General features: G+C 50.7%; 3 protein-coding genes across 3 annotated transcripts; 2 read left to right on the top strand and 1 right to left on the bottom strand.

Annotated features, from left to right (window-relative positions):
* Positions 1–56: 56 nt before the first annotated feature.
* On the top strand, positions 57–920 carry CC1G_13575 (hypothetical protein; the record flags this gene model as incomplete). The annotated part of the gene is made up of 2 exons (XM_002912001.1): positions 57–608; positions 690–920. The coding sequence occupies exons 1-2, from the start codon at positions 501–503 to the stop codon at positions 918–920; spliced, it is 339 nt and encodes a 112-aa protein (XP_002912047.1). The 5' UTR covers positions 57–500.
* A 5455-nt stretch (positions 921–6375) lies between these two features.
* On the top strand, positions 6376–6690 carry CC1G_02874 (hypothetical protein; the record flags this gene model as incomplete). The annotated part of the gene is made up of 2 exons (XM_001828241.2): positions 6376–6566; positions 6627–6690. 2 exons carry the CDS (start codon positions 6376–6378, stop codon positions 6688–6690), a joined length of 255 nt encoding a protein of 84 aa, XP_001828293.2.
* A 444-nt stretch (positions 6691–7134) lies between these two features.
* CC1G_02873 (glutaminase) lies at positions 7135–10626 on the bottom strand (the record flags this gene model as incomplete). The annotated part of the gene is made up of 16 exons (XM_001828240.2): positions 7135–7876; positions 7930–7968; positions 8021–8183; positions 8245–8304; positions 8368–8413; positions 8703–8841; positions 8893–8954; positions 9012–9085; positions 9136–9195; positions 9258–9403; positions 9463–9692; positions 9774–9951; positions 10010–10122; positions 10182–10330; positions 10394–10502; positions 10576–10626. The coding sequence occupies 16 exons, from the start codon at positions 10624–10626 to the stop codon at positions 7135–7137; spliced, it is 2361 nt and encodes a 786-aa protein (XP_001828292.2).
* Positions 10627–11654: the final 1028 nt, after the last annotated feature.

The raw sequence follows: 11654 nt of genomic DNA, 5'->3' as shown, positions 1-11654 counted from the left end.
TTCTGGTTTCCTTCAGTCGGTTGTACCATAACTCATGATCGTTCTCTTCTCCACATCACTTTTGCTTTTTGGCTCTGGTCGCTCTCAACGAAACACTCTTTTGCGTAACAACAACTGTCAAATCAATCCCTTGCCCTCTCGAAAACGGAACGAACCATCCTCCCGGCAAACTAAACCCAAAACTCAATACGCAACCCCACCTGGCCAATGATATCTTAACCCCGATAACCCTAAATAACCGGCGAAAAAACGCAATTTGGGCAACAACGATTCGATTCAATGCGACCCGACTCACGGACGACAATCCCATCAAAATCAACTACCTAACTTCGGACGATGTAAATTTCGATCTGGGCTGGTCACGGTGGCCCAACAACATGGCACGCGCTTGCTATTCCATTACATCCTTATGGCAAACCTATTACGACCTTCTCGGACGTGGATGTGATCGCTCCTACTCCTAAATTCAATTGGGATTGGGAACCAACCACAACTACGCAATGGAAATCGTAATCGCCGGATCTCGAATTCGAATGCACCGTACCGCCTCGTATCGTTCAACCTGTCTCTCTTTCGCCGACGCCGCCGCCGCTCTCCTGCCCCCCTTCGTTCCTTCCTGATCGCAGTTCGATTGTGAGCAAGAATGTAAGCTATCTAATCTATCTAATTGTTGTTCTAACTACTGTTAGCTGTGGATGTATACTTACATTAAACCTTTTCACCTTCCTTTGCTATCTGATAGATCCGGAACGTTATGCTCTAAGAACAGATCGTATCGCCACTCCCCCTCTCTCTCGAACGCCGATTTCTCCAAACCCCATCTCTCGCAATCCCACGCCGCGCCGATACTCGACCCCTCCCAAGACCAAGACCTCTTCTCTACGCTCCATACCGACCAACGAACCAGAACTCAATCATAAAGCTTTCCGTCATTTTATCCTCTTTCAGCCTTTCCCGCCTGTACCACGTGGGTCGGGGTCTCTGTTTAGACCCCGCACTTCCCCTTGTATCAAATCACTGTATCCCCAAGCAGCAAGTTCAAGTTTCAACGGATGACCACCCATGTACTTCCACCGTCACCGGAGACTGGCCACTTTCTTGCGGAGAGCGATCTCTCCATCATCGTCTTTTTCTATCTTCCTTCCACCCACCTCCCTAACACCATCAATATCATCAACACCACGACCACCATCGGCCATCATCATCATTACCGCCAATCCAATCTCGAATTGCTTTGCACACTACTAACTATAGACTTTTTCAACCAATCAACGCCGCCGAACGACCACCACCACAAGAAAAAAAATCAACGGCGCATGGCCACCTTCCCCTGATACAACCTCACGGACTGCAAGCTATCTATCGCTTTCAATTTCTCTTTACTCTTCCTCCCCTTTTTCCTCGCGGTTTCCTCGTTCCTCGTACCTTTCTCCTTGTGCCAAGTATGTAGTTACCAGTTAAGTGATCACGGACGGTTGCGTGTTGTTTTTCTCCTTTCTCCGTGTCTTTTTATCTTTCTATCCTGCGCCTCCTTAAAACCAGGGTCTCCTTTTTAAACTTAGCTTTAAATCTCTCTGCAACTCCTAGGCTTGATGCTGCTGTTTTCCCTCCAGAAGTTTCTCTCAGTGTTGTAGTCGTACTGCTGTGTTGTGTTATCTACGCGAACGCGAACGTGCATCACCGATTTTCCTTTCGTCCATCGATGGCGTCTGACCTTCCACTTCGTCCTAAGTACATACTTGTTCTGAACGTGAATTCAGAACATAGACCGCGTTTGCGCATGGTAGATACGTACGTAGATGCTACAAATCTCGATTCCTGTCGCGTTGGGAAGCGTAAGTAAGCGCTGAAGTTCCCAAATTTTCATTGGCCAAGGAGAAGCCGAAAAGGCACGCTGCAGAGCATTCCATTGTAATTGCTCCGCCAAGTATCGCCACCCGCGTCTGACCATGTCCACCTGAGCACCAGGCTATGGATCTCCTGAGCCCCCTTGTGCTGTTACCAACCAAAGCTCTCCAATACTCCTCTCGTTCGCATGGGTTCCCGAATGACCCCCAAATATACCCCTCAAGGCCGGATGAGATTCTGGGCTGGCCGTCCGGAACCAGACGGTCAAATTTTGGATTTTTTGTCCGGGAAATTCACCATCCTCGAGCCCTAAAATCGCTCTTTTCTGGCCGGATCAGGGAATATTTTCCCACACGGGCGCTTTTTTTCGGGGTCGGGGGCCAGAAAATGGCATTTTTGTTGGACTTTTGTCCGGATTTTATCTGGCCTTCCGCGATATTTTGGCCTCTTCCTGTCCGGATTTCGCATCCGGCCTGTGGCCAAAACCCAGTTTTTCTGTCCGGATTCTCTTCCGACCTTAAGCGCGATATTTGGGGGTCCTGTTCCCGATCGTGCCGGTACCGCCGGTGCGTAAGGATCTCCCCAATGCATAAACTCAGTAGCTCAGTTGCTATCTGTTGCTGCAACTGTTGGGGCTTTAATTCAATTGGATTCAGGTGCACATGTGGTTGTGTGAGTCTGTTGAACATACCGAACGGCAAGGTACCTAAGCACTAAACGGCAGGGCGCTACAGGTACCAGCGGCCACACGCACGACATAGGTACGACCATGAGAACATGAACCTTTCGGCTCGCGGCTGCCTCTCGAGCGAGCGAATATGGCATCAGGCAACTGCAATTGAGCCCAATGGGTATGTAGAGGGTACGTAAACCACATCCTATCAAAGGATTCAAGATGATGACCCGACAGTTTGGATCATGGACGTTGAGGATGTGGAGTTGGGAACAAGATGCGGACAGACTGGTAGAGTCACTTGAAGTTCAAGCGCTCACGACGGGGACGCTGGTGGACCATGTTCGTCTCCGACGATAAAGGCGGGGCATACACTTCATTTTCCATATCCAAAGCATGATCCAGAAGTTGGTTTAGGCCTGTTAGAAGATTGTTGGTGTGATGGAAATTGCCTCGTTCCTTTTCCAGTGGACCGGAAAGCACATAAGTATGGAGATGGTGGCTGCGGGCGCCTCTTCTAACCTCCCAACATCACGGTCAGACGATGCAGCGACACACAGGCAGAGTAAGTATAACGTGTATGTGTATTAACACAATGACAGATGGTTCGCCATCTCTCGCCCGCCGTTTACTACGGGACCCACGCTTGTATTGACGACCAATCACTACATACTTACAGGTTCATGATCAGAACTGAGAAAACTAGAAGTAAATGAACCAGCACGCCAACCACGCACCGGAAGATCGGCGACATAAGGAGGGAGTCGACCTACATTCGAATCCCACTCCTCGGTCTTGAATCATCGCCTAGCTGGCTGGCTCCCCTTCCCACAGAGTCACCACTGGCTGTCAAGTCATCAGCGGATTGAGAACCCGGAGAGCGCTTGGGCTCATTGGAATGATCTTCTTCGACTGTCGGTATCTCGGCTCCGAGGATCAGCTGCGGCCTCGTTTTGAAGAGAAGAATGACGTTAAAGAAACTGCTGGGCGAGAAGACGATGCATGCCCAGAGCGAAAACTGGTGTGGCAGTTCCTTTCCGCTGAAGCAGAGCCATCGCGAGAGGCTGGTTGGGAAGGCACGGATAATATAGATGAGGCGGTATCTGTGAAGATTGGATTAGCTGGAGAGGTAATGAATAATTTAGATGCCATGACAAGAGGAGTTGTCGAGCTAGGGCCCTTCGGTCTTCATGCTCACCGAGCGCCTGCAAGGGTTCCGCACTGGCACCGACCGGCGCTTGCGCCCTATCGAAAGTCCGCCTTAATCTTCTACCCTCAAACGAGATCCATCCTCACATATCCAAGGAGCTGAGAGTGTACTGGGCAACGACACAGACACAGACCCCAATCCACATTCCCAAGTATTGGCCAGAAGTTGCGTAGTCTTGAAGCAATCATCTCCCATTCTGTTCGGGATCCAACACCCTAGCGGACATCAGTTTACCTCTGAATCAGGGTGTAGAAGGGTGCAGCTTACAGTAGTTTGTCGGAACAATGGCCTGTCGTCCATGAACGCCGAACGTGGTAGCGATCACGATGACAAGTGCAAGCCAAACAGTCAAGGTAAACGCCTAGACCGCCAGCTCCCCATGGAAGGGTAAGCACCCAGAATGTGTGACCCGAAATTACTTGCAAGGAGGATCCTCTAATCGATTTCCAAGTTCGACGTTCAGTGATCGGCGACGGCGACTGGCCAAGGTATTGTCCGAATGTACAGTATCTCAGCCGCCAAGATTAACGGACATCGAGTCCATAGAAGAAATCAGAAGTCGATAAGCCTGAGGCTGGTTGCAATGAGCTTGAGAAGCCCTTGGGCAAAGCAACATCGGTCATCTGATAGCTCCTTGTGATTTACTATCAGCTATTGGCCACAGACTTTGTTGGGCTTTGAGCGACACCTACCGCATCTAGAACCCATCACAGCGTCATGCGGTTCGCTATTCGGAGTGCCGGATGTACATAATCGATAAGGAGGACGTTCAAGTTGGAAGACATCGAGACCAGCGCACTGATAGACCACAAAGTCTCGCCCAACCTATCTCCAGAGAGGGGTTCTGCGCAGGGAAATGCCCTCGAGTGAACGGCCACACTGGGGCTGGGGATGTTAGTCCGCAGCTGAAACTCCCTGCTTAAAATAAGACACTTGAAGTGCTGGGAGCTTGCGGCTGTGGAACTCGACGTCTTGGGGGTGACATGGCGGGAAACATGCGGCGCGATCTACTCAATTGGAGAACGGTCTTTGAATGGTTGGTGCTTCCTCATGAGGCGGGCAGGTTATTAATAGTCGGCAGGGTGAGCGTAGGTTTCCCTTTCTCCCCATGATCTCTGAACTACATGCAACATTGCGATAGCTATCATGGTAACAAGGGAATTCCCTAACCAATGGGGGCTGCACATTTGCTTCTCGGTGCTTCAGATAACATGCGACGACCTTCGATACTCCGTTTACAGGGCGATAAACGACAATTTAGCACCCAAATGTCATGTCATTCCTTGGGGTAAGTCACCATGGGAAAAAGTAAGGATCAAATCGTGGCTCCGAGTCGACCAGACACTAGCGGGCTGTGATATCAAGGAAAGTTATGGTCATAGAGATACGGCTTGACCCTTTGCTGTCGCCGAAAGCTAGCGTCGTGGCCCACAATCTCGACACGCCCGGTCCCGTTGACATACCGCGCACCGGGATCTACGCGCCAATGATTAAAGCGTCTATCTTTCCCATGGCACCCGAAGCGAGAACAGCGAGACGAGGGAAGAGTTGAACTTCCTGCCTGTTAAAAGCAGCAGGTCAATTTCACTACTTCCTCACTCGTTACAGGATGATCACTCTTGACGATCTACTTCTTTGGCGTCTCCTCCTTTCGCCAGACCGTCGCATTCCTCCGCCCTCGAACCAATGTCGCCAACACCAAAGTCGACCCAATCACCTATCGCGACTTTGAGCTCCACGTGAGCCGTCTAGCAACCAAGTGGGCCAGCATCAGAGCTCCGCCTGTTACTCGAAAGACCTTTGAAGATGGCGACCTCAACAACCAGGACGACGCGAACGATCATACCTCCGACTCGGGATCCAAACTCATCGCACCCAGATCACTCGTTGGTCTCTGCCTCCCTTCCCAATATGTATTCGCCGTTGCAGTGTTCGCTTTAATTCGTCTGGGTGCAGTACCTGTCTGCCTCTCACTGACAAACTCGGACGAAGTCCTGGAGCACCTAGCCAAAGAGGCGGGACAATCCGCGGTTATATCTGTCAATGATACAAACGAGGAGCTGGGTGATAGGTTACGGAGAATTCTGAATGGAGCATGATTATAGACGCGGAGAGCCGCGATGTAACCGACCTTTTTCAGGGGTGAATACTCGCCCTGTCCACATCTCAAAAATGGGTCGGCTTCCGGAGACGACATTGCCATTGTGTTACATGTACGTAGATTCGAGCTCGCATTATTTCGCACTAATCGAACTTATTCCACTTCGTTAGACCTCGGGGTCGACATCTATCCTGAAATTGGTTCCACTGTACCACCACCTCCTTCTCAGACTTCCGGCAGGATCCACCTCACGCACAGATTCCCTAGTGTCAAAACAGCCCATTGTCACTACCGCAGGCCCGCCCTTGTTCCATGTATGTCCTAGCATCATCCTCGAGGTTTAATCCTTTCTAACTGCCAATCCCAGAAACTTGGAATCCTTAATGGAATTATCCTTCCAATCTATTGAGGTCCAATCTTCGCCATTCCACCACAAACCCTCGAAGATGCTCAAGCGGGACGCACGATGCCGTCAGCCCGTACATTAGGAGATTATGCCAAAATGGTCGGGGCCAAAAATTAACTGTTACCCCCACTATGCTCATGGAGATTGCCCTGCTGGGGTCCAAGTCAGGCGTGAACCTCGAAAGTGGCTCAGAGGGCATGAACTTCCTCAGAGCGCTCGACCGCGTTACCGTATCAACCGCGCCGATGTGCCAAGACCACGGAGATTGGATCGCAGCACAGGGTGTGCATCTCGTACAGGTATATGGCCTGACTGAGGCTGGCTGTTGGTGCGTCTCTTACCAGATATCCATCATGGAAAGCGATACCTGACAAGCCGAGCTAACTAGTTGCATTCTGACCGTCTCGAGGCGATCCCAACTGGCAGGGGATGCGCCCTTTCCCCAACGTTAAGTACAAGATGCAACCTTTCGGCTACATTCCTGGAACGAGTGTTCCTTTGTATGAGCTGGTTGTGAAGTCCGCAAAGAAGGGTGGTCACTTCCCTGGAGCTTTCCAAGAGACGGATGAATATCACACCCGCGACTTATTCCAAGAATGGCCTATTCCCGGGACAGGGAAGTATAGATTCTACGGAAGGAAAGACGAGATAATTCTGTTACTCCCTGGTCATAGCTGCCTACCGAGCTCAGAGTAAAACTAAAATGTACTCGAGTACTATACTACAACGGACAAAGGAGGATTCGAACAGGTTCGAACTCGCGACCTGCTCGATCTCCGCGATGAAGGAAAGACTTGGCGTTCTCCCGGTCCGATACTCTCGGAGAACTACTTTCAACCTCCCCCAGCCCATCGAAAGCAGAAAGAAAACGAACCCAGAACAGTCGCTGATACAGACTAAGAGTAGTATGTCGGAGGAGGCTCAGAAGGGGTACTCGCCCTATAGTCAATCGGAGTCATGTTCGATTGAGACCCCTGCGTACTCTCCCTCTCCGCCCTCAAAAGATTAACTTCCCTCCTCAACTCCTCCACCTCCCTCTGCAGCTGCAACTGTCTTTGCTGCTCTTCAGACGGCACGGAGGATGGCGAGTGAGGCGTTATAGATGACGGCGGGTTTATAGACGGTGGGACAGATGGTGAGGAAGGCGTCGTCCGGGTATAACTTGAGGCCGGTGGCGGATTAGCATTGGCAAGCCGAAGTGTCCGCTCCCTCATCATCACTTCTTTCGACGCAGGTAGTCCATCATTGTCACTCTCATGCACTGTGGCACTAGTCACACTCGTCCGTGACGCATTCCCACCTCCAAGGAGCGCAGGAATGAACGGAACCGGTCGCAGCTCCGACGGTGCAGTCGATTCAGTATACTCTTGTCGGTGCGTCGATGTCGCCGGCTGGCTATGTGGCGACGATACAGACTCGTTGAGGGACGACCGTGGAGAGACATTGACGAGATACCGCGTCCGGGGTTCTGAAGGTTTGAAGGGTCCCATGCGTCGTTTCCAGAGGAAGAGGATGGCCGCCACGAGAAGTAATCCCACAACACCACCGACCACACCGCCGGCGATAGCGCCGACATTCTTCTTTCCTTCCTCCCGATCCTTGTGCCAATTTTCGTTGCTGCCGCCCTTTTGGAATGCCCTGATAATTTCGTGAGTCCTGGGCTAGAATGGGATTGTCGCATGGTAACGCACTTAGCCGCAAGCAACGAGAACATAGCTCCTTGAGCAGGACTGAACACATTCATGAGACCTCAATACATCTGCGTAGATGACAGGGACTAACCTATTCCTTCCTCCCAGCGGAATCGACGCTCCAGTATCCACATTCCAAGTCGTCCCAAACGCGGCCGCTGTGCCCCTCCAAAACGTTCGACGATGTACCCGTTCAATCAATGTGTCGCGGACAGCCGAGTCGCTAACCGAAGCAGCGGTGAATAGAGTCCAATCTAAATGCAAAGGACCGTCAGCGCGCTGGGGTCAAGAAAAATAATCAAGACAAAGACGCACGAGATTTCATCAACGTAGGATCCAGGCTGTCATAAGGCAAGCCCCAACCAGTCTGGTGCGCTATAGGAAGCAGACGTGTCAATAAATACGAGCAGAGTTCCTTCAAATCCAGGTCGAACCCACCAGAATCCAGTTTTGCTTTATAGAACTGCTCATGAGATTCAAACACCTACAGGAAGAGCCACGTTAGCGTCGACCCCGCATTCCAAGTCTCCATACAACCCACTTCAGACGAAAAAAGCTCGGGAGCGACGAGTGCCGCCGGGAAATAATTATAGACCATCGTCCAAGTCGCAGGCTGACCATACGCCGAAGCGATATGATCCCCCACAAACGCATGCTCTTCCCACTGGCGAGCAAGGGTCGCGGATTCATTCTGAAGATACAAAATCGGAAATGGTAGAGAGGCAGGTCAATAAATCTCGTCAAAGCGTCGTTTGGCATAGCGGGGCGCTTACCAAGTAGCGTTTCGCGGCTTCGGAGGTGGCTCCATCGGGATCGACAATTTCTCGAATTTTTCCCATTGCATGGATGCCGAGGATACTCTTCAATGCCAGGTTAGTAAGACCGTCGTCTTTCAGGCCGTCGGCAGATATCCTAAAAACCGCTTCAGTTTCACGCTGAGATGAGGTGATATGGGAAGCTCACTGGTCCTTGGTATGTACTCCTCGTTCGACGAGATAATCCGCCCACTTCTGCAACAACTGGGCCTGTAAAAAGTAGCGATAAGCCTAGAACCCAACACAGAGTCGCTACGAGGAGCCCACATGGTCATTGATCAACGTATAATCCTCCGTTCGAATAGCATGTGCGAGCGACATGATAAGCATACTGCTACAGCCTGTTCACCATCAGCTGAAGTTAATACACTCAGGAGCACATGGCACTCACTCTCAATTGCCAGTCGACTGGTATCACTGTTATTTCCCGTGGAAAAGATGTAATCGTTCCCTAGAATACATCGAAGTTCAGTATTATATCCATCACGGCAAAAGGAGGAACGCAAAGCTAACCTAGATCGGGAGAAGCATAAGGATTCTGGTACTTTGACGATGATTGATACATCAACAACGGCTTGAGTAGGAGTTTGAGGAGGGACGGATTGAGGTAAAGAAGAGCCGGCATGGCAGCGTAAATTGTTTCAACAGGATTCCCGCGTCTGTGGAAGGATATCGATGAGTACCAGACTATTTTTCGCCAATCACTTTTCAGACATACTTGGAGAATCCTGTATCCCGCATGTACGCCTGAACATCCGTGGTATTCCACTCGCTCCTCCCAAACCGCTGGGGAAGGGTAACCTCAATCGAAGCCACAGTCTGACGAACCGAAAGCGCGACAAGATCAGCATATTGCGACGATACAGCCCCAGCTTCATCCATCAACTTGCGGTCAAACTCTTCAGCCCTTGCCCTTGCAGCGGGGAAGTCGTCCAAGAACGCGGTAATCTAAATCGATCAACCAAAAATCAACGATGAAATCAGCATTGCCGGTCAATCCGATGTTTCATGGGGTTCGGTGTGACGTACGGCGTCTCCAATACTGGGATAATGCGACCAAAAGTACGAAGTCCGCGTATCCACCCCGATAGACTTTCCAGCACCAGACAGCAGAGTATCTCGGACGTGTCCTAGGGCCCAGACAACCTGTTCCGAGGTAGCTTGAATGTCGCCCAAGTCCACAGCGAAGGCCAAAACGGGGTAGTCGCTAGCATATACAATGTGAGGAGTCAGGGGGAATAGGAAAGACAAGCACAGCAACTTACGCGACCATCGCGGCCCTAAAATCCGTGTCTCCCGTGTTGGCAAGTTCTCCGTTCTCCAGGAATCCTTGACGGACGTCGGTGAAGGGGCCTATCTGCCATGTTGGATTTGTGGCCTAGTGAGATTCAAGGTTAACACATTCAACTTGGAGGGCGAGGGGTCCGCATGCCTTACCTTGGGCATAGCAAAATACAACACGCCATTCTCGACTACCTCCCATCGCTCCATGCGTAAAGCAGTGTATTTTGCTAATTCGTGGTATATAGCCGACTGGGTTTCTGTGGTGTCCCATCTCATGGTGTCGTTTCGGATTGTGACCAAAGCTGGATGAACGTTGGGCAATGAAGTTAGGAAGAAGTGCCGGCCAAGGTAAAATGCATACACACAAGACGCAGCTTCAGAGTAGAGCTGGACACTATGCGGGTTTCCATCTTTAGTCCACACATCGATGTAAACGTAGGCGAAAGGAAAAGAGAGCCGAATGATATCTTGAGCCTAGTGATGCCTTCCAGTTAGTATGCATATACTGTGCTCGGGCGATCCGGCGAAATCGTGGTGGAGTACTTACCTCAACCGGACTAAGGAATGTCACATTGAGCACAACGTCTCCAGCTTCCATGGTATAAATCGTTCGCGTCGCGGTTAGATAGGTCTCGACCGTGATGGCCGGCGTAACCGATGTCTCGTTTCCCAACCATTGCCAAACTTCGCCATCGACGCGTATGAACCCGTTCCAATCCAGAGTCTGAAACAAAACGGTGAGCGCGGAGCCTCAAGACGCGAGAATAATATACTGTACCCTCCACCACCATGTTGTTACATTTGTCCCGGCAGGGGTAGGCCGAGGTCCACTCCCTTCGGGCGCTGCAACCCAAGCTGAAAAGTATGGCGACCTATTGATCAGAGGGACGTTTCTCGGGACGGCTGACAAGGTCCCTTGGGCGATTGTATACGTGAAAAGAATAGAGAATAAGAGGATGGCGGTCAATCGAAGGGATGCTGGGTTCAACAGCATGTTCACATTGAGAGAAAGTGAGAGGAAGAGAGAAAGAAGGGAGTCGATCGTGGTGAGAACTGGTTGACAAGGATCATATAACTCTATGCAGGATGCTGTAACGCCACAAGGGAGTTTCACCATTACAAGAGCCTTCGGGCGTTCAATCTGCGCAAGGCTCCGCATGCTGTTAGCGTTACATAGATTTTGGGATATCGGAATCAATTCCGGGATCTACGAAAGCCTGGAGTGTATTAGTAGGAGCCAAGATACACGAAATGTATACACACCAGGACGAATAAAACCTTGGTCAACAACGCAATGCCCGTGTAATTAGGACAAGTAGGAGATCCATGATGACAGAGATGAACGTAGCTGCTCATTTGAGTCACCGTGCCAAAAGTGCGAGGCGCCTTCAATAAAGGCAATTCGAAGCCGGTCAGAGTTGGCAAGTCCCTGAAGGCGGGTTACCCAATTTCTATACCGTTCCACAGAGGTAAACTCGTCTTGGTCTCCATATATAATCAAAATCCTGGAATCCGGATTCTGGACAAGGTCTCCCAGTTTCTGATCATAATATGCGCCTTTGAACAGTGTCAGGAAGGACCGCGGACCCAAAGGATAGGACAGGAGAACATGCGACACTTTCACGG

Source organism: Coprinopsis cinerea (assembly GCF_000182895.1).
Source record: "Coprinopsis cinerea okayama7#130 chromosome 1 map unlocalized cont3.1, whole genome shotgun sequence".
Classification (NCBI taxonomy): Eukaryota; Fungi; Basidiomycota; class Agaricomycetes; order Agaricales; family Psathyrellaceae; genus Coprinopsis; species Coprinopsis cinerea.
The sequence above is the reverse complement of the archived record's forward strand: the minus strand, read 5'-3'. Positions and strand labels throughout refer to the sequence as shown.